Source organism: Mus caroli, unplaced genomic scaffold, assembly GCF_978045245.1.
Source record: "Mus caroli unplaced genomic scaffold, Mus_caroli_1 scaffold_6, whole genome shotgun sequence".
NCBI classification, from domain to species: Eukaryota; Metazoa; Chordata; class Mammalia; order Rodentia; family Muridae; genus Mus; species Mus caroli.
The window spans coordinates 90,420,815-90,443,122 of record NW_028227261.1 but is presented as its reverse complement, the minus strand read 5'-3'; the positions used below and the strand labels follow the sequence as shown (position 1 = coordinate 90,443,122).

Sequence of the window (22,308 nt, the reverse complement as noted above, 5' to 3'; positions counted from 1 at the left end):
ACATGTTTGCTTATTTAGCAGCTTTAAGGCAAAGGGAAAACATATCTCGAAGAAAGAGAAAGAAAAATCTCTTAGGACTTCCCTAGATTCCTGGGAAGTTTCCTGAACTTACAAGCAAACATTTTCATAGTTATCCTGGCACTGCAAAGGGTGAGGAGCAGACAGTGGAAATGTCAGGCTGCCCAAAAGCTCCTTGGATCCCATTGTTCTTATCTAAGGCTTCGCCGGCTCCCTGTCTCTCCCTATCGGATCGTCCTGTTCTTTGTCCAGACTACAGAGCAGAGGCTTAGTGTCACTGAGAATGTAAAGCAGATAAAGGACACCTGATGGGTCCAAGACTTCCTCCACCCATAAGGAGCGCTCTCCCATCTGTCAGCACATGGTCAAAACCACATTACTTTTACAATGTAGAGATGAAGGTTTAGGAACTTGCTAGAATTCCATCACCAGCACGTAGCTAAACACTGAAGCCTGTTTTTGGCCCGACTCCATCTCACCTGCCAAATCTACTCCTTACTCTGTGGAATCCATGTGTCGTTTTCTGTGCTACCATCCGTCCCTTCCTAAACCTGAGAGAAAGAACAATAAAACATGAAAGAACTCTCGTCTGAGACAAATTTGGGTTCTACATGTCTTTTGTGCTGCAACCATGCTGTGCTTGTTCATGGACTCCAGTTTCCATCCTTGAAGATTGGGCAGAGGTCCTTCCTACCCAGGGTTGCTCACAGGTCTACTGATTAGCGTTAACAGTGAGCTTTTGACTCTGGGAAAGGTTTGCTCTTACAAATTATTTCTCCCATCTTTATGAGAGCTCAGGCAAGCAGCATGAACACCGAAGGCTCAAACCTTCAAGTCCTGTAGCAACGTGGGAGGGAGGGCGGGAGGGAGGGAGGGAAAGCCATAGATGAGGGTGGCCATTTGGGGGAGGGAGAGACTGTGAGCATTAGGTGAAGGAAAGCTTAGGGGCCAGGGAGGCAGGGGGATTGGAAAGATTTGGAAGCACGGAAAAAAGGCAGACAAAGAAACTTTCAATCAAACTCAAAATCCTCACTGGCCGCCCAATGGTGCTTTTGTGGAGTGACATGAAAGGGTCTTGGGGCTTCGGGAAGAGCCCGTTGGGGAGGGCGTGACTGGCCTTGAGTAATGAGCCTGGCCCCTCGGCCCTCTGTCTCCCCTGACAGGCCTCCATGTCTTGAGCTGCAGAAACAATCCCCTGATTATCCCTGTGGTCCATGACCTCAGCCAGCCCTTCTACCACAGCCAGGCGGTACATGTGAGCTTCAGTTCGCCCCTGGTCGCCATCTCGGGGGTGGCCCTCCGCTCTTTCGACAACTTTGACCCCGTCACCCTGAGCAGCTGCCAGAGAGGAGAGACCTACAGCCCTGCTGAGCAGAGGTAAGCAACCAGGGCCTCCTCACCCTGGATCATTTGTAGTAAGTGGAGACAGAGAGTCTGAACAGGCACTGCTGCTGCTGTTAAATTCTACCTGTTTCTCCAGTCTCCATTCTCTGACATCTGGTCAGCTTGTCCTTAAAGATCGAGAGGACCAAAAATCTTTGAATGTTGGAGTGAACTACTAGAAAGTAGAAAGGAACCCTCTTTCCACCTGTCCTGCAGCTACTGAGTTGATGGTAGGATACAAAGTGAACTAGACATAGCAATTTTCTGCACTCGGCTGCAACATGACCATCTGAAAAATGACAGGGCAGATATATTAACTCTTGGTTCTTAGTATTCTATTTTGATGGTGTAGACATAGTAGGTGACATGATCCTCTTCAGTTGCAGATGATGTGACTGCCAGTAGCTTCATCCCAGTTCACTGTGTATTTTAATGAGTGAAACTCCCTTATCTTCTGCAGGCCTAGGGCCTGATATTTCCCCAGCAGTGGAGGAGTTTGTGTTTTTACTTCATCACATCAATTAGTGCCTTTGATTTAGTATCTGTTAATGCTGTTCAGCTCTTGCTATGAAAGGACAGTACTTATTTGAAAGAATGAGTTTGGGGAATACGCTCATCTTGGGGTTGAATCTCCACATTATTGATTCTCAGATGCATGTCCTTGCATGAATCACTTCTCTTTTAAGAGTCTCGGTTTCCTATTTAGGAAGATGTAGATTATGACATCTACCCATAGGTGTAATTGTGAGGCTCAAGTACTACACTGTAGGCAAAAATGACCTTGCAGGATACTTACTGTGCAAAGTTAATGTATCAGTGAGGACTCTTAACAACAGTCACCTTCCATCCACAATGATGATGCCTCTGTGTGAAGAAATCTGTCTATTGCTCTTAAAAGGCAGAAGTAGAAGAAACCTCAGAGATGATCTAGGGCAAAGAACATATTCAAACTTAGTGTCACCATCTAGGGTTCTGGGGCCCTATAAAGGGAAGTGATCCAGTGTTGCTGAGTGTCTCTCTTGTTTGTTTAATAAGAACCAGAGGGAGAGTTCGTGTGTTGGTGGCCTCTGCAGAGTGAAGCCCTCTATGTGGCCATTCTGCTCTGCCCTGTACACCTGGGGGCAGAGAAAGGGAAGAGAACTGGTGATAGGAGGGGGACACTAGCCTTTCCCAAGCCCCTGCTCCCATAGAGGACAGAAAAGGTGGTTGCAAAATCCACATTGTTTTGCACCCACAGTCTCCAGCTTCTGTTGTGCAAAGTGTGTCGCAATCACTGCGATGGAAGAGCTCCTTAAATATCCCTCATTGTCATATTTCATCCTAATAGCACTTCTTTATCCCCAGCTCTCCAGCCTCTATAAAAATAAGTTAATTCTCGGGACCCAGGAAAACAATGTCGATGGAAAAATGCAAATCCATTGGATCTTTTTCACAGTGTGTTCCCATTTCCAGCCACTTCTCTGTACCATCCACTAGCTGACCAAAGCTAGCACAGGCTTCTCAGAGCTCTTAACTAATGATTCCTATGTGCTGAGCAATCAGTGTTTACCCTCTGAAACAAATCAGTCGATATATGACTCCACAGTTCTTTAGTGGTAGAGAAACACGGATCTGGGACAAAACATCATCCTGTCTGCTTCATGTGACTGTGGACTGGAGTCAACCCCAATTCTCCAAGCCTCCATTTCTCTTTAAGAGATGTTGATGAATAGTGTATTTTCTGTAGCTCCTTCCAGATTTCACAGCCTACAATTCCAAGAGCTAGGAAAAGTAAGAAAAGAGAGGAAGGAACAAACTTCTGTTAAGCCCATGATAAGTGCATTACTTTATTTAATCCTCACACCTGGTTTGGGACTCAGAGAAACAGCCAGTGAGTCCATGAAGAGTAGGCAGTAAGTGGGACAACCCCTGCCCAATGCATCGAGGACATGAATGGGAGAAGAGGAATCTTTAGGACTTGTTATGTGTGAGCATTCACCCTTCTTTGGTTAAGGGCTGCAGAAGCAGCCAGGAAGGCTTTGGCTTACTGGGCCCTGCACTTGGACCAGGCTGCACAGAGGGCTGAGGCTGCAAAGCTGCAGGATCCTTCTGAATGCCCCAGTGGGGAAAGGACAGCAGCTGTTCTTGGGGAGCTGCAGAGGCATTGATAAAAACAGGCAGGACTCTACAGTCATGCAAATGTAGTAAAACAACTCAGAAGACAAGAAAGAGAAAGATAAGCAACAACATGTACAAAGGCCTGGGATATGGTCCTTTATTCTTGAAATTGGCAAGGCAGAGAGGTCCATATCATAGGTTTTTACAGCAGAGACTCCAGTTGGCTCTTCTTGGACCAGTCCACTTTACTCTAGGCTGTTTTCCTGGCAGGAAAAGGCAATTTTCCCTCCCATCCAGACACTTTTCTCTCCTCCCTCCAGCCTTTGCTCTTCTCCCTCCCACTTTCCTATACAAAGAGCTCTATGAGATCCAGTGAGCTACCTTGAAAGAAGCAGTGCTACAGCAAAATCAATCTAGATGATGTTTTCTGATCTGGATTCAAGAGTTCCTAGCACTGGGACATTATTGTGCATGGATTCAGAGCCCTCCTCCACCAATAGGATCAGACTTCAAGTTAGAGCTCCAGTTGTGGAATTCAGCGCTATCTTCTTGGAGAATGGTGCACAAATGGGAAAACATAGGGATGGAGTAGAAGGCTAAAGGCTTCTTTAAGGAGAAAGACTGTAGTCATGACAGAGGTTCCAGTGTCTGTCTCTACATAGTCCATCTTCTTTTCCTTTTCTTTCCCCTCCTACACTGTTTTCACACACACACACACACACACACACACACACACACACACACACACACACACACACCATCCATCAGCCAGCCAGCCATATACCCATCCATCTATCCATCCATTCATCCATCCATCCATCCAATCCATCCACCCATCCATGTACTATGTGGTTTTTAATGAAAACCAAACACTATATTATAAATTTCAGTAGGCTATGTATTTAAACTATTTTCCTGGGCAGTAAAAGGAGGTCCTATAAGGCTAACTTCTTTCTGTCTCTCCCAAATGACGTGAAGAGTTGGTGCCCAGGTTACGTTTCCTCTCATTTTCTAGTTTTGACCATATGGCCATCCATCTGTTGTTGTGATGGTGGTGACTGTCCTTTAATGACGCAATTATAGCTAAGCAGAAGGCCATAGGAGTTAAGAGAGGACTTAAAGAGCAGAGCCAGAAGAAAAGTCCTTTTCAGCCCTTCAATGCCAACTTTGTCCTGGCTGGGAGATTTGCCTAGGTGTCATCCAGTAGGTGTGGGATTTCAGTTCTCTATGGGGAAGGAAGGGAAGCTAAAAGATTGCTGAGGTGTCACAAATGGTTCTGGCCTCGTGAAGATCTTGGACATATAAGTAAATAGACACAGGAGCATGTGGGCACATACACACACACACACACACACACACACACACACACACACACACACTCAGAGAGAGAGAGAGAGAGAGAGAGAGAGAGAGAGAGATCGTCTTTGCCTCAGTGTGAGAACATGGTACATTCATTCACCTTTTCAGCCACCCTCAGCCATATTCTTCCTTCAGAGAACTAACTTTCTTTCATTCCTTCTTCTTTTTTATTGACCATCCATCCCTAGTGTTAAATTTCCCTCTTAAAAATCAAAGGCTTTTGTTTCGTATTCCTTAGTTTTGGATTTTAGAAATGAATCACACCTGTATTGTGGTAAGGTATGAGAGACAACCAGTCATCTTTCCTCTGCTGTGTATGTGTACAACCTTTCTAGATAGTGGGATAGAACTGGAAAGAACAAGACCTTAAGGAATATAGGGGCTGATGTCTATGGGAACTCTGTCCAGGCTAAAGCAAGCAACTCCAAATGTATATTCTCAAATGGGAATAGTGTTACCTCAAGGAGTCCTTGTGCAGTTGCAGAGATGTTATAGTGAGAGTCAGTGGCTAATGCCTGGCATTTCTAACTTCATTTCCTCTTCTGTCTTTCTTCTTTGCAAGTCTACAAGCCATGTGCAGACAGATATGCTGAAAAACCAAGAATGCTTTACTTCCAAAGTACATTCTAAGAAAATATTGGTCCTAAGAATCACCCCATAGTAGAAGGGATATTAGATTTTGGAAAATAATCCTCCCCCCCTTTAGCCCATTCTGAACATCATCAAAGTGCATCAAAAGATTCAATGTTCTGACAAGGTCTAGAACATTTCTCAATATGTGGGTCATGAACATTTTCAGCCTTAAATTACCTTTTCACAGGGGTCACCTAAGACCATCGGAAAACATTAATATTTATTACTCATAGCAGTAGCAAATTACAGTTATGAAGTAGCAATGAAAAGAATTGTATAGTTTGGTGGTCACAGCAACAGGAGGAGCTGTATTCAAGGGTGGCCACATCAGGAAGTTTGAGAACACTGCTCTGGAATAAAGAAATCTCACTGATCTCACTAGTTCACAACCACCCACTCTTGTCTAAGCACAGAACCTGTTAATAAGGAAGTTCTCCAAAGCACGGGATATTTCCCTTAAATAGCAGAGAGAGACAGAATGTAAAAGCCCTCTTGTCATGGAGTTCCTGCTCTTCTGGAGCATTTATTCTGTACTAACATTCCCAGTTGACAAGTACACCAAGCTCCATCCCATCACGGTTCTACATACCGCCTCTCCACTTTGCCTGGATCCTCGGGTCCCAAAATGTTGTAAATTTTCATCACATTTCATCCAGGTCTTACTTAGAATTTCTATTCTTCATAGATCCTTCCATTAAAAAGAATCCCCATCCTCCCACCAAAACAATGGCTTGCAATCATTTCTCTTTGATTTTAATGATCTTACTGTATATACCATTGTCTGCAGTTGTGTAGGCACTGGAGTATGCGTACTTTCTCTTCAATACCCAGGGTGATAGATAGATACCTTATTTATCCTCCTAACAGAACCATCTCCAGTGAGATGTCAGGTTCACATCTATTAAATGAATGAATGGATGGTAGTTCATTTGGTGACAACTCTGACAGGCAAATCAGGCGACTGCTGCCAATGTCCAGATCAGGAGACCAGGGTACTGCACAGTTTTTCAGATTGAGCATGGGACAATTTACTGAGCTGTACCTTGAGCGTAAACTTTCCTCTTTCCCACACTCTGTTTCATTCTATGAAATTAAGTATTGCAGTTTTCTTAGTCTACTAAAGAAACATGCTGTGCATAGAGCAGGGAAGAGGCTATGGTTCTCCTCGAATCGCCCCAGGATGTTTTCTTTCTGAATCCTGATAGGATGAAAACCCAGGGGCCTTCTGAGAGCGCAGAGTCCAAATGTCCAAATTATAAGGCAGAGGTCAGAGAGACAACTCGGGAGCTCCCAGCTTACAGAGTAAGCTGTTTTGTTCATGTGGTTTTGCCCAGAGCTTGAACAATGTGAGTAGTGCAATGCTTGTTGTCAAAGCACACAGGCTGACTCCACAGTCACAGCCTCTCCCAGATCTCTGCATTGGTACAGCATGATGTTGCCCTAATAGCTCAGTAGGGGATACAGAATGCTGCCTTGTTCAGAAGGTTGTAGGAGTGTGAGGAGACAAGAAAGCTACACCAAGAGAGTCTGAGCCCTGTATGAAAGGATTGTCCTTGTCTGGCTATTTTAAAAACTAGATTTGCTCATGAAATGTTTTGCGGGTTTTTACTTCCTCAAAAATCTCCTGCTCTGTCCCTCACTAGATAAGTTGAGTAGTTGAGAACGTGAGTATCCAGATCTGTACTCCCTCCTAAAATCAAAATACTGGTGGGGAATCAGAACAGACATCATGAAGGTTCGGAGCATCCTTCTGAAGATGCTCCTGGCCAAACTTTTTTTTTTCCTTTTTTAGATTAAAAACAAAAACCCAAAAAAACAAAACAAACAAATCAAAACAAACAAACAAACAAACAAACAAACAACAATAAAACAAATGCCAGGCACAATAGTGCATGCTTTCAATCACAGCACTTGGGAGGCAAAGACAGATAAGACTCTGTGAGTTTGAGGCCAGGCTGGAGTACATAGTGACATCCAGGACAGTGAGAGATACAGAAGGAGACCGTGTCTTGATGCCCCCCCCCACACACACACTAAAAAAAATAAAATACAAAATAAACAAACACACGAGGACACCAGGAAAACCAGGACATCCAGACTTGAGAATCTGGATTCAAATCTAGCTACCTGTATAGCCCTAGAGCCTAATAGCAAGGTTTTAGGGTAAGCATAGATAAAGTTTTATACTGTGGGTTCTGCTACTGAAAACAATATTTCTTTTTCATTTTTAATATGTATTTTGGAGCAACTTTATATTTTTTTAAAAATTTTTTATTAGATATTTTCTTTATGTACATTTCAAATGTTATCCCTTTCCTGGTTTCCCCTCTGAAAACCCCCTATCCCATTTCCCCTCCCCCTGCTTCTGAGGGTGTTTCCTCACTCACTCACCCACTCCAGCTTCCCCAGCCTGGCATTCCCCTACACTGGGGCTTTGAGCCTTCTAGGACCAAGGGCCTCTCCTCTCATTGATGTCTGACAAGGCTGTAGAAGTTTCAAGCCACTGAAGGTGTGGCAACCAGTTGCTTCAATTTAGTTAGCGTCTGGGTCCAAGCTGTTTTTCTTCATAATGCACAGTATAACAGGATGTAACAGGCATTGTTCCTACCCACAGTAATGTTCTATTTCACACCCTAGAGGAAAGCTAGCTGTGAAGACCTTAGGGTCACACATAGGAGTGGGAATGTAAACAAGTAATTTATTCTTGCCAGGCTCCAATCTTTTCAACTATAAACCCAAATGCCACTTAGTTCATAGGGTTCCTGCAAGGATGACAGGAGCGCATTTAGATATGTTCTCAGTGATTCTGAGAACTCAATGTTCTTGAGTGCCTGGGTCCATATAGCTTAATGGGAAAGGCTATCAAACCACAAAGGGGATTATGTCATTTTTACTCGTATCCTTAAAGGTTAGTAAACATTTGGGTGCCTGGTAGGTACCTACATCCTGGACTTGAAATGTGTCGAGTGGGAGGCAACAGTATGAAAGACAAGAAGGCAAAAATGTCTGTGATGAAACTCATCTAGAGACATAAAGGAGCGCCTCCTATAGAATTAACTCTGATTTGAAGACTGTGCAGAATTCAGATTGGCTAAACAGTGAAGATAGCAGCCAGAGCAAGACATAAGGCATGGTTTCTGTACATTTTCCTTAAGTATTTGTGAGTTACATTAAACATCTGAGAGATGTTCCCTGCCACTGTCACCAGGCCTCATGGCTCTGTGAAGTGGCATAAACTTGTAGGTATACTGAGGTGCCAATAGATAACATATTTGTCCAAGTCACCCAATTCCTAGGTAACAAATCCAGCAGGCTGTCTGTTTAACATTAGCTACTGTTGGTTGAGGCTTAAAATGTGCTAGGAATTTGGCTCCATGTGTTTTAGAAATTATCAGATCCAATCCTCCCCACAACTCTTGGAAGTCAGCACTCACTGAAGCATTCAAGTGAAAGGATTTGAATCCAGGACTGCCAGCCTCCATGTCTTGTATTCTTCATAAGCCATAACCATGACCAGGGAAATTGCTTTTGCCTGTCTCAGTGCTCTTCTCTTCAGGGTTCGCTTCCTTAAATTTGGGAAGAGGCCTTCTAGCTGGAGTAGAGTTGGCTTGTGAGGAAATCCCTCTTCACCTCCTTCTTTCTTCCTCCCCAGCTGTGTGCATTTTGCCTGTGAAGCTGCTGAGTGCCCAGAACTGGCCGTGGGGAATGCTTCTCTCAACTGTTCCAGCAACCACCACTACCATGGTGCCCAGTGCACTGTGAGCTGCCAGACAGGTTATGTGCTGCAGATACAGCGGGACGATGAGCTAATCAAGAGCCAGGTTTGTGGATTCAGAGGAAAGGCTGACAGGTGGAAAATGGGCTCTCTGCAGAATCCCCAGCACTGGAAATACTGTTATCACATAAGACAAATAAATAAAACCTCCCCCTTCCCACCCTCTCCTTCTCTTTCCACCTTTTTCTCAGATAGATCTATACACACAACACAGTACACATATATACATGTAGATTCACTACAATGAATGGAATAACCACATAACCAACAAACAAATCTGCTGGAATTCTCTAAGAAGAGGGCTTCTGTCCAAGGAGTATTATTACAGGCAGCATTTGTCAGTGTTGTTACAGAGAATTCAGATCTATGATCTAGGAATGAGATCATATTAGAATGAGATGCTGACCCTCAAACTTCTGCATAATGAAATGAGCTATTTTAGGTAGATGGGTGTTCTCAGTCTATGAGTGTCTATTCATTCATTCATTCATTCATTCATTCCAAAACATGAGTTCATCATAAATCAGAGTCTGTGCTAGGTCCTGAAGAAAGGAAGTTCTTAAGAGTGATCTGTTCCATAGTGACTAGCTGAAAGCACAGAGACAGAGAAAGGCATACAAGGTTTTACAGAATTGGGGGGAGGGGTGCTTTAGGAAAATGCCCTGGAGGAAGTGACATAGGAACTGAGAAATGGTTTGATGGGCAGAGATGTGTCTGCAGGATACCAGCAAGAAAAGTATGCTCTGGTACTGGCAGAGGAGTGTATGTAGAAACCTGTTAGTATTGTAAGTGTACCGCATGTGGAGACTGGTTTTTCTTTTTTTGAAAATCATGCAAGTCATGAGGCTAGAGGGTCAAACAGAGTCCACAGGTGCCAGATCCTGCCAGTTTACTTGGGACGTTTGAAGTTGTTATAGCAGCAAGAAGCTGTGGAAGGACATGGCATGATGAAATCCTGATAGACAAAGGCCTCATTTGGCTGCCCACATGGGGGTGGCATGGAATGTAAGCAGTGAAATCGACAGTGGACAGACTCAGGGAATGTTATCGATGGAAGACTTGTAAGTTGGGATATGTCCTGCATGAATCTGTTGGTAGTGTGTAGAGATAATTTACACTGAAAGCCCTGCTTTAGTCTGATGTTGCTCTAGGAGTGTCAGGTCCAAAGGGAGTGAGTGTCACAAGTTTAACAGTCCCATGCTTTGGAAATTCCAGAGCTGTCTCTATAGATGCAGCTTTTCCACAGTCCTACCACTAGACCAGGAGACTATTTGTGCTGCTAGCACACAGGGTTATGTTCTTTATTGCTGGGAACGCCTATTTGTGTAGAGCTTCTAGACTGGCTTGTCTTAGACACCTACTTCCGTGTGTCACACATGGCAGGTCTGAACTCCTATGGAAACAATTAGGCTGACTTGGCAGTGAAAGGCCTCTGCTCCCTTTGATGTGTACTTAGGAGAGGAAAATGTCCTTTGCTTTTAAAAATCCCAAATCAACATTTGGCCTTCTCACCCCCCCAGGGGTTTGGCTGCTTCCTCCTTGAATGGAAGACTCTGGAATGACAGGCCTTCTCTTGGCTCTATAGCATGGCCTCACCCTTCCACCTACACAGCCCTGCCATTTTCTAGTTTGGTTTAAATCAGCCAGACAGTTCACAGTTCATAAATGTGTTTCCTTTCAATGTATTTTTTCTTAATTATTCAAATTGTCTTTTCTCTGGAGCCACTAAGTTTCAAAATAGGCAGTAGCATATAGTGTTTCCTTGGGTCCAATCCATTCATGTTACCAACGGGAGACGTAGAGAGAGGACCCTCCCATGGAAAGTCATCAAGTCTTCTGTACCCAAAGGCACTCCCTAACTTAGTACCAAGGATTTAGCTATCTCTAAGCAAACCCCTTCAAGAACAGATATCAAGATCAGCTTCTGATATTCTATTTAATGTGTTTTAGAGTCTATTTTATAAAAAGTAGTTTTTCTCTGTGAGGTCTCTGAACCTCAAGACTCTTATCATGTGATGAAATACCTAGAATACCTTATAGATTGCATTTCTTACCACATTACTTGGGTTCAAGTCACACTTAGCTTTTTCTCTTAGTGGGTAACCTGAGATTGCTCATATAATATTTCTAGGCTTCCATTTCTGTGTCATTTAATGGGGATTAAAGTATCTAATCTGTACAGTTGAGGAGTTATTAAAAATTACTTTGAGTCAAACATTGAGAATGAGTTAGCTCTTTCCTAGATAAGACTCTGATGTGCCGCCTGTGGAGAAGAATATTTCCTCATATAGGAGCACCTGTCTGATCCCCATCATTGTACCTTTCTCTGTCTCTCAGGTAGGGCCAAGCATCACAGTGACATGTACAGAGGGCAAATGGAACAAGCAGGTGGCATGTGAGCCGGTGGACTGTGGTATCCCAGATCACCATCACGTCTATGCTGCCTCCTTCTCCTGTCCAGAGGGTACCACCTTTGGTAGAAGATGTTCTTTTCAGTGTCGCCACCCTGCCCAGCTGAAAGGTATTCTGAGTTCTTTATCTCAACCTGGCTTCTATCATCTCTGAGAACGTAGTGGCTGTTTCCCAACCTCCTTCTGAGTCTCAGGCACCATCAGGAAGATAGACTTGTGTCTGTTCCTGGTTTCTTTTTACCATTTATAGTCATGTCAACCATCTGGTTGTACAGCCAAGAATTAAAAAATGTGTACAATAATTTATATGTGAATAAAAATAGATATGAATACCCCCTTTAAAGTTTTGAAAATCTTGTAAGAATATGGTGGGGGAGGGGAACAGAAAAAGTTATATTTAAACTGATATATCTAGTTTACTGTGGACAAATAAGACCCAGCACACCTTGTGAAGTGTGACTAGTCTTTCAATTTTCCAGAGGGAGAAACCAATTACTGGGGATTAAAGAACTTGCCTAAGGTTGCCATGTTAGCGACGGAGACCATGTTGTAATCCAGGTCTGATTTGGCATATCATGCCAGAGTATGAATGAAGAGTTAGTTGAGTGTAGGAATTTTGGGAGTATTTCTCAGTATTCTCTTAACAGCAGATAAACTACTGTGTATGGTTAAGATTTAAGTACTGTGGTGTGCAACAAGAGTCTCCTCAGTTGTTCAAAGGAAGATTGACCCCAAAGGTTTATGATCTTGCAGCCTTTGTAGACAATGGATATGTGGTCAGAAGCCAAGGGAATGACCTGTACTAAAACATAATAAAAAGTATTGGCTGGGAACTTGAGTGCTGTGATGGAAAAGGAATATAAGAATATAAGACCCAACTTTAATTATAAGCTGTTCCTTAAGAAAAGCAAAAGTGCAACCGGGCTTCATCCCATAGCTCCTCCTCATTTTCTATCAAAGATTTGAGTAAGATAGATATAGAATTTTCATTTGAGATTCTATGAAGATTAGAATTAAAGATAAGAGGGGAAGAAAAGAATGAAACTATCAAATGGTTGTCCCGAGGGGTTGCAACCACAGGTTGAGAACTCCTGATAGAATCTAAACAATCCAATCCCATTAGATGGCTCTGTCTGTCAGTAAGATGTAGGGTGTAAGCAGGGCAGTGGTGGCACATGCCTTTAATCCCAGCACTTGGGAGGCAGAGGCAAGCAGATTTCTGAGTTCGAGGCTACCCTGGTCTACAAAGTGAGTTCCAGGACAGCTAGTACTATACAGAGAAACCCTGTCTCAAAAAAACAAAACAAAACAAACAAACAAACAAAAAAAGATGTAGGGTGTATTAATAACAAGAAAATCATACCTCTCTTAATTAGAGGCCCATGCAAAAAGAATCCAAATAAATTAGCATTGGTTCTTAAAGCTCTCAGAATGGCAAATCATTAAGCAAATCTTTCTGCCACTGTTTATGTGACTATGCATGAAGCAAATGGACATTGCTATAGAAGGGTGCTTTCATAGGAACTCGCATTTTGCCCATCGATTGAAAATTCAGGGAAACACCTTGACTTTCCACAGCGGTCTGTGAGGACCAGCTGGTAGTCCACGTAGCTTGGTTATCAGCAGTATCTTGCCCAGAGATCCTTGTTCTGAGCTTCCTACTTGGGCCTGCTGGCAGCAAGGACTGGATGAGTTGCACTCTCACTTGGAGGTTCTTGATGGTACTTCACTTACACTATCTCGTGTGTGTATGGGGGAGGGGATACGGGAAGTAATGACTGTAGAATCAGAAAGTTCCATGTTGGATCCAGCAAAGAACCTGATAACTTCCATATGGTGACATACATGTACCCACACATATCACACATATACCTATGCACATGAGTAAGAAATACACAAGATGCAGTAATAAGTTAAAAATAAGAAACCCCAGATACTACTGGTTTTGTCCTTTGCCAGCTGTTTGATCTTAGCTGAGCAATGTTGCTCCTGTGACCCACCACAGACCTACTTAACAGATAAGCTTAGGAGTGCTTGCCATCAAAGAGCCTATGTCTTCCTATGTCTCACACTTGCCTTCCTCCATCCATGTTTGCACAGACATAAGCAGTGTTCTGGATTCCTTTATTTTCCATCTTAAGAAGGATTTTCTATCAATGATCCCTGAAAACAACTGCCTTATAGGACATTCTTCTTCCTTTTTAATATTTGGAAAGAAAACTGGGTTACATTAGTAAGGGAATCTACATGTAAGGTGAGAAGCTAGGTGGGTGGTAGCGTCTACCTGTGTACCTGATCTGCCACTGCTCTGAATTCTTTACTCTATAAGCCTTTCATTGAATGACTTTTTGCAGTTTTTCTTTGGACAGGTTCATTAGTAGATATTCTATGGATGAAGTGTCTGACAGACCTTCTGGGAGTGCCAAGTCTGATGTAGCTTTAAGTTCTTGGGATCCCTGTAGCTTAGAGGTATACATTTAGAAAATTAGCTGTTTCTTTTGTTACCTCTCTGAATCTTTCACCTTCTTCCTTTCTTTTTCAAGGTCCATACATAGCTGACTCTCATGTATTACTTTTGAGAAATCAACCTAAAGTCCTTTGTGCCCTGTTTCCTGCCCCACTGAGTCCCCCACACCCCCTATCCTATCATTTCTTCTGTAACTTCTGTTAGTGTCTGATCCTCACCAAGAACAATGAAAGGGAATATCTTTGCAATTGTAGCAGTCATAGCCTTTGGAAAGCTTGCTTGTCCTCATTCTAGTCCAGCAAACTGAATTCTTGTTCTCTGCAAACTGTGAGGGATCTGCATCCTTCCACATCTTAAAATGTTCAACTTAAAAAGTTGACTAAGAACTCAGAAGTAGGTTTTGATTAGGATTAGAGAGGCTGAACAACTCTTTCAAAATCACAAATAAATTCATAATGCTTCATTCATGCAACAAATGGAAATTGGAGAATTACTGTATACTGGACAGTAAACTAGGCCTTGGAAATAAAGAATGAGCAAAACATAGACCCTTATCTTAGGGCCTCAACAGGGACCACACTATATACAAACATGAAAAAGACAAAACAAAATAAACCCCAACCAACCACTACCACCACATTAGAGAGGGGAAGTTCCTAAAACATGTTTGGAGACAGGCTAAGCAAGACTAATTTGCTGACTTTAAAAGATCATATATATATATATATGTACATATATATATATATGTGTGTGTATATATATATATATATATATATATATATATATATATATATACATCTAAGTCTGTAACAATAATTAAAGAAAACATGTCATTATTTTTAAAAAGAGCAAGGAGGGATATATGTATACGGGTGTTGGGGGGAGAACGAGAAGAGGGAAATGTTATAATTAGATGATAATCTCAAAAAATAAATGAAATAGTTAAACATCAAGCTTTACAAGATGAACAGTGTCTTGAAGAACAGTTAAGAACACTTTCAGCTTTTGCAGAGCACCCAGATTAGATTCCCAAACCCCACATAATGGTTCATAAGCACCTATAACTCCAGTTATAGAGATATAACACCCTGTTCTGCACTACACAGGCACTAGGGATATACATCATACATACACACATAGTTGCAGGCAAAATACTAATACAATAAATTAGAATAAAATTGTACACACATAAAAATAAATAAATCCTAAAAAATTAAAAACAATGAACAAATGAAATGACAGAGTACCCCAACTGGTGAGAACCTAGTGTCTGATATCTATACTTTCATACTGTGCTAGAAATGTCAGCCTTCACTTCATTTTATGATTTTAGTCACATTCTCCAGAAAGCACAGGTGGGGGGATAAGAAGAGGGAGGGTATGGTACTGATGAGGTTATAAGTGTCTCTTCTACAGCCAGTTAAACATAGAAACAATGTGAGCTAATTGTATATGAGGAATTTAGAAGGAGAGATTAGAACATGCCTGAGTGGTCAAAACTCTAGATAGTCTATCCATCCTCCAACAGTAACTGGTTTGATGCCGATACCAGCAGCATTAACTCCATGTTCTTTTGTGCATGTTTTAAAAGTACGTATTTGTGACCAAAACCAAAAATCCCTCATTGTAGTAAACATCCTTCAGAGTATATGGGCCATTTTCAAAGGCGCAGAGTGTATATGCCATACAGTGCTTTCTTCAGAGCCACTGGGTAAATGCAGGAAGAAGGATAGATAGCTAGGGGCTGGAAATCCAGATCCTGCAGAGTCCATTGCCTGCACTTCTAGACTGGTTGTGAGGGTGGGGAACATATCCACGGCTCTGAATCACAGTCCTGCTCTACCCTGCTCATTCGTTCAGCACTGTCTGGTAACTCCTATTCGCTCTCTCCTAGAATGGCCATTTTCTGTTTGATTCTTTCCTCTTGGTTAACAGTCTGCAATCTTCATATCCTCTCACAACAAAGAACTACACCCTTCATTTAACAGTTTATAGCATTCGAAGCTGATACAGCCACAACACTTTGGTAAAAATACTCACACTTTAGTGGTAGATATTCTATCACCCTTGAGCAGTTTGGAAAGGGCACCATTCTCATCAAACTAATGATAGATACATCTGGCATTCCCAAACACCTTGCCACAATAACTAATCCCCACAACAATATAGGGAAGTTCTGGCCCTGTTGCTCTGGAAGTTCCTTTGCTTTGATGAAAGCTCAATGAATCACCCTTTCACTCTTTTCTCTTTCCATGGGAATGGAAACGATCTAGTTATGGTAGTATAGCTTACCATGTGCATTTTCTGTGGGGTTTGCAAACACTGTGTCTCACGTCCTCCAGATGAACAATACTGACAAGGCAGTGACTCACAGGAAATTAATGGTAAGAGGAGACTCAGGAGTGAACATAAAATTGCAAAAACAATTCTCATCTTCCTCCTTTCTTCATTTTTATCCTAGGTGGTACTTGCTACCACCATCAAGAATACTAGCTAATTCATATTTGATGATAATTTGTCATGTTCCTTCATAACCATTAGATTATAAGCACTGCATGCATGGAATTTTTTTGTCTTGTTTCATACATTGCTTTGCTTCTAACATATAAAGTATCCGTTATGCCACAAGCACTAAACTGAAGTTGGCTGAAGGATTGTAGGTCACTGTGCATCTAACATGTGTCCTGTCCGACATTCTTGTGTAAGTGTGATGTTAACAGAGAGGGAGGAAGGAAGGATATCGGTCAATGAGCAAGCAAGGGCACTAAGGGCACTTTGATAGATGCTTTTTAAGAGTGTCACTGTAATTTAATCTACTGAGTTTTGGAAAGGCAAAAAAATCCTCCATTCTTCCTATGGACACAAAAATTAAGGTTGGGCCATCCTGTGTGGAAAAATAAAGGTTTTTGCTGAACATATAGACACAACCTTATTGTATAAACAACTCTATCTGTAGTTAGACAAACTTGGTTTTGAACTTTTTGGGTTTTTTGATACTCACAAGCTGTAAGAGCTTGATCAATCTATCCCCTCCTTTTGGAAATGAGAATTAGCCTGCTACGCACCCTGCATTTCAAAAGCACTCTGTGCATAGTAACTGCTCAATAAAAGTCAGTTTTCTTCCTGTCACTGATGGTCTCCCTGCTCTGCCTCAAGTCCAGAGACTCCCATGTGCTCCCAGCACTAGCTGCAAACCCCATTTGGTATTAACCAATCAGAAGAGAAGCAGTGGAGAAACACCCATTGCAGGTCCTCCTCTAATTGCCTTGAGTTTGGGAATGGTTATGCCTTCATAATACATGAGCTGGCAATGAAAAGCCTCACTTCTGGCTTTTACTTTTATCTTCACTGACCCCCATCAGTCAAACCTGAAGGCAATCAGCACTCTGTAAGAGCTGGCTGGCCCTTGTGGCCGGAAGTAATGCTCTCTCAACTTCTCTGGCAGAACTTCCCGGAGAACTGGGTTCTGAATAAAAAAATAAATAAAATAAAAATTATCCTCCTAAAAGGATGGTATTGTCACATCCAGGTATGAGGAAGCCAGGACAAGAACAAGGCCCAGTTCCAGAGATACCCCTTGGTCACAAAGGTCTCTGTTATTAGGGCTGACACCATTTAGGCTGGTCCCACTGTCTCAGGCAAAGACACTCACCTGCAGGGCACAGGGATTGCAGGGCCAAGGAAGGGTTTTTTGTTTTTGTTTTTTGTTTTTTTTTTTTTGCTTTGTTTTGTTTTGTTTTGTTTCTGTCTGTGCAGCATATGAGGTGCAGAATGGTTTGGATTTTAATGCGCTGTAAAAAAAAAAGGGGGGGTGTTAAGTCTAACTTCCATGGATGCCTGCTTTGTAACAACTGCCCAGCATACTCCAGAGATACTGAATTCTTAGAGGAAGGCATTGGAATTCTAACCAGGGATCCCGAGGGACCACATATTGGTTAAAATCCAGGCAGCTCATGCGTTATCTTAGATGTCTCAGGACTCATTCTTCTACTAACCCTGTCTGCCTGTGTCTTCCAGGCAACAACAGCTTTCTGACCTGTATGGAAGATGGACTGTGGTCCTTCCCAGAGGCCTTGTGTGAGCTCATGTGCCTCGCCCCACCTCCAGTTCCCAATGCGGACCTACAGACAGCGAGGTGTCGAGAGAACAAGCACAAGGTGGGCTCCTTCTGCAAGTACAAGTGTAAACCTGGATACCACGTGCCTGGCTCATCTCGGAAGTCCAAGAAGTAAGTGCTGCTTGGGTCATAGCCATAGACCTTAAGAAGGAGGACAGTCAGGTCTGGCTAGCTCTTTGGAAGGAAATGTTTTCAGCTTTGCTGGAGGCCATACCAAGTAGTCTTCTCCCATGCTGTCCTATAGAAAAGACATGGAAGAGTAGGTATTTCATCAGGGTAGTGGCTTATTTTTCTCAGGCCTCCTGGTTTTTTTGGGCAGCAATATGAAGACTGTAAGTTACCACACAGTGTTGTCATGATGCAGAAAAAGTGGCAAAAATGCCTTGCCCAAAGTACTTGCTCAAGAAATACTGAGTCTTTGTGTCGCCATTGTACAGATACCCATCAATACACACTGGAAAAAAAGAGAAGACAAGGGGCTTATGGGGATTGAGGTTCGTCCCAAACCTCATTTGGTACCCACCTCCAACAATGTTGTTCAATGGATACAGTTTCCTTCATTCTTTATTGTTATTATTAGAGATCATTACATAATTATACGATTTCTTTCTTTCTCTTTCCCTTTCATCTCTCTAATACCTGCCCATGTTATATTCCCTTGCTCTTTCCAAATTTATGATGATTATTTTTGTTAAGTACATATGTGTATATATATACATTATATGTATATATATTTATGTAATATATATGTATGTATATAAATTATGGTCTGTTCAGTTAATACAACATTACATACACACATCTCTGTCTATATAGCTATCTGCATTTATAGGAAGAATATTATTTCTCCTGCTTTCAGCATTCTTTAGGTCATAAGCTTGCCCTTTAAATGTTAGCAGTCTATTGGTACCATCCTTGTTTAGGTTATTTTTAAGCAATCATGTTGATGGGAGTTCATGGTGCTAGCTTGATATTTCTAGGAGACAAAAATATGATAGCAACTTCCTGTTCCTCCGGTTTTACAGCTTTTTCCTCTCTGTTTCTGCACCACTGAGCCTTAGATGCAGGAGTTGTATTGCAGATGTATCACTTGGCATGGGGCTCCATAGCTCTGCATTTTGACCCTTTGTTGCTTTCTGTAAGGGTCTCTATCATGCATGTCTCTTGCATCCTTCATACAGCCAGCGGATGATGAATACAAAGACAATGGTAGGTGCCCTGTTAGTGCTCAGGTTCAAGCCCTGTGATCCTTACAATAATTATTCTTTCATCTCTCCTGAAGACGTGCTTTCAAGACTCAATGTACTCAAGATGGCAGCTGGCAAGAGGGAACTTGTGTGCCGGTGACTTGTGACCCACCTCCACCCAAATTCCATGGGCTCTACCAATGCACTAATGGCTTCCAGTTCAATAGTGAGTGTAGGATCAAGTGTGAAGACAGTGATGCCTCCCAGGTAAGCCCACTAAAACCTTAGATCACAGCCTTCTTCTCTCTACTAAACAGCTGCTATCTTAGGGGGCTCTGTCTCTACAGTAAAGCTTATAAAATGACAATATCACCATTGCAGAAACTGAGAAGTGGGACTTCCAGTATCTTCTTTTCTAAGATCTCCTAACTGTATTTTCTCTCTACAAACCTGTCTTATTCAGAGATTCTTAGCTTTGAGATTTTTTTAAGCATTAGAACTATTAGACACTTATTGAGAAATGTTAAAGAAACACATGTATACCCTCTTAGCAGTTAAGGTTGATCTGTTATGTCATTCTTATAGGAGTGTCTAGGACTTTGATCAGCTCTGCCCACTTCTACATCCACGTTTTTCTTAAAGCTTTTACAGGCACAAGGCAGTCATGATCAGCAGACATCAGTTGGCCCTGGAAGCCTATAAACAGGGGTTTCAGAAGGTTGGGAGAACACTTCAGAGTACAGGGTGGAACAAAGGAGAACGGAAGGGGCTAGCATGGCTTTGAGTTTTATCTCAAGCCAGATGTATCTAAAGAGTAAGTCTAGAGCTCCTGCCTGCCTCTGCTTGAAGGGACTTTGTGAAAACACACACACACACACACACACACACACACACACACACACACATACACACACACACACACACTTCAGCTTCGATATCCAACCTCTACTACCCAGATGGACAAGTAGGGAGGCCCAAAAGCAAAATGAAAATTGAAAAGAATGCAGAAGTCCCCCCATTTCCACAGAACCCCATTTCCACAAAACCCACCACTCAGATTTGACAGGGCTAGCTCTGCCACTCATGGGTGTGTGAGGGTCACCAGCCAGGGGAAGCTGGACTATAGTTGCTCACTGTTCTTTATTTATTATTTATTAGCCGCCAAATCCTAAACTAACACCCTTAGCATCTCTTTCTTCCCTTTTCCACATTTAAGCTACTCCCAAACCTACTCGGTCTTCCCAAACTACCCCCTAGGGCTGTTTCTAAAGTACCCAAAGCAAGTACCCTAATTAAAAAAGCAAACACCACAGTCCGTGCCCCCTTCCCCACTGCGCAGCCTCTTGATCATGTCTTTCCTTGTCATCCCAAGTCTTTGCCTTCAAGCCCTTCTGGGCCAGCATCTTTTTGTTTCCTAGGGATAAAATCCAACCTATTAGGCAGTATTTCAGATGCTGTTTCCACCCCCAGAAGATCCAGATTCCCTATCCTATCTATGAATCTCTGGTAAGCACTTTCCTCATTTGGTCTAGATGCCTGACTACTTGTCATCCACCTTTCTGAGAAGCAGGACTTCCAGAATCTCCTTTTGTAAGACCTCCGAACTGCAATTTCTCTCTACAAACCTATTGGGTTCAGAGATTCTTCCCTTTGAGTAATCCCTCTTCTAAGAGTCCTCTGCAGGTCCCCTCCACACCTGGACTCAGCTGTATCTCCCTCAGGCTATCAACTCATAGCAGCAGCCACCCATGCTAAATTTCTGATTTATGTCACAGTGGTCCTATACGAGGCTGTAAAGTCTTCTACTGCCCCCTTTCAATGACTGTATGCCTTCAGCACTTAGTACCGTGCTAGGCACCTAGTAGGTCAGTAGGAAGTGACAGACAAATTAGGAGCTGGGTGCCCCTTCTGTGGATAAGCTGACTTTAGTAGGCATTGCCTCCAAGTCTTGAGCATCATACATTCACGGGTGTCTAGGGTACTCTAGGATGCTGGTGGTCACTCCTGGGAGTCATTCCTAGGAACCATGTGGGTCCTCTAACATCTAGGAAGCAGGAGTCCTGGAATAAGCAGGGACTTTCAAAGACTGATCAACTTCCCTTTCACTCCCTCACATAGAATTGTTGGTAACAGTGATCCCTGAGCCAAATAATATTCTGGCCATGGCCATGTTATCAAACTGAAACCCAGTCTGCCTGCCACCTGCCAAGTAGCTTTCATGGGCAGTTTGTATTTAAAGGAGAGGAAAATGTAAATTCATCAGAGGACTGGAGTGTTGCTGTTTGGCAGTGGGTGGAGAGGGCTAGACTCGAAGGAGCAGGGTATGGCTTGTCAGCTCAAAGAATGAGGGGGTGTGTGCCAAATGGGCTCTTTACACAATTGACGTTTCTAGTTTGTACTAAGAATGAATTTCCTCTACCCTCAGACCAAGGGCCTGAGAGCCAACGCCAGTGTTCACCTCAGATTCCCTCTTGCTGCCTGTAAACACAGCAGGAACGCAAGGCCCATGCTTCTTGAATCCAGTGGCTTATATGGAACAGAGATTCTTAGTTTTCCAAACAAGCTACAGATCCTGGCATGGAAGGGCAGAGGCTACGACAGGGGAGAGTCTCATACTCCGTCCACTGCTACTACTGGCAGCATTTTTAAAATTCCACTTCGTTGTGTCCTCCAAGGGAGCCAGCAGGATGTGAGACCTGAGTTCAAATGCTGGCTTTACCACCCTACCCCTTGACTGAGGGACAAATTACTTAATCCATCAAGCTTCGGTTTCCCTGTGTGTAACCTGAGGAGAAATAACAAAGCCTGCCTCACAATTTATTGGTGATAGCAGGGAATAGATGTGGGTAAATTCAGAGAGG

General features: G+C 42.7%; 1 protein-coding gene across 2 annotated transcripts in view; it reads left to right on the top strand.

The window, feature by feature from the left end:
- Window positions 1-22,308, top strand: part of Pappa (pappalysin 1) — a 242,584-nt gene that overhangs the window by 183,123 nt on the left and 37,153 nt on the right. For both annotated transcript variants that reach the window (XM_021160402.2, XM_085839245.1), the window contains 5 exons: window positions 1,182-1,395; window positions 9,143-9,311; window positions 11,603-11,786; window positions 18,161-18,371; window positions 19,543-19,714. In XM_021160402.2, coding sequence (XP_021016061.1) covers window positions 1,182-1,395; window positions 9,143-9,311; window positions 11,603-11,786; window positions 18,161-18,371; window positions 19,543-19,714 — 950 coding nt within the window. The remainder of the gene's footprint in view (window positions 1-1,181; window positions 1,396-9,142; window positions 9,312-11,602; window positions 11,787-18,160; window positions 18,372-19,542; window positions 19,715-22,308) is intronic.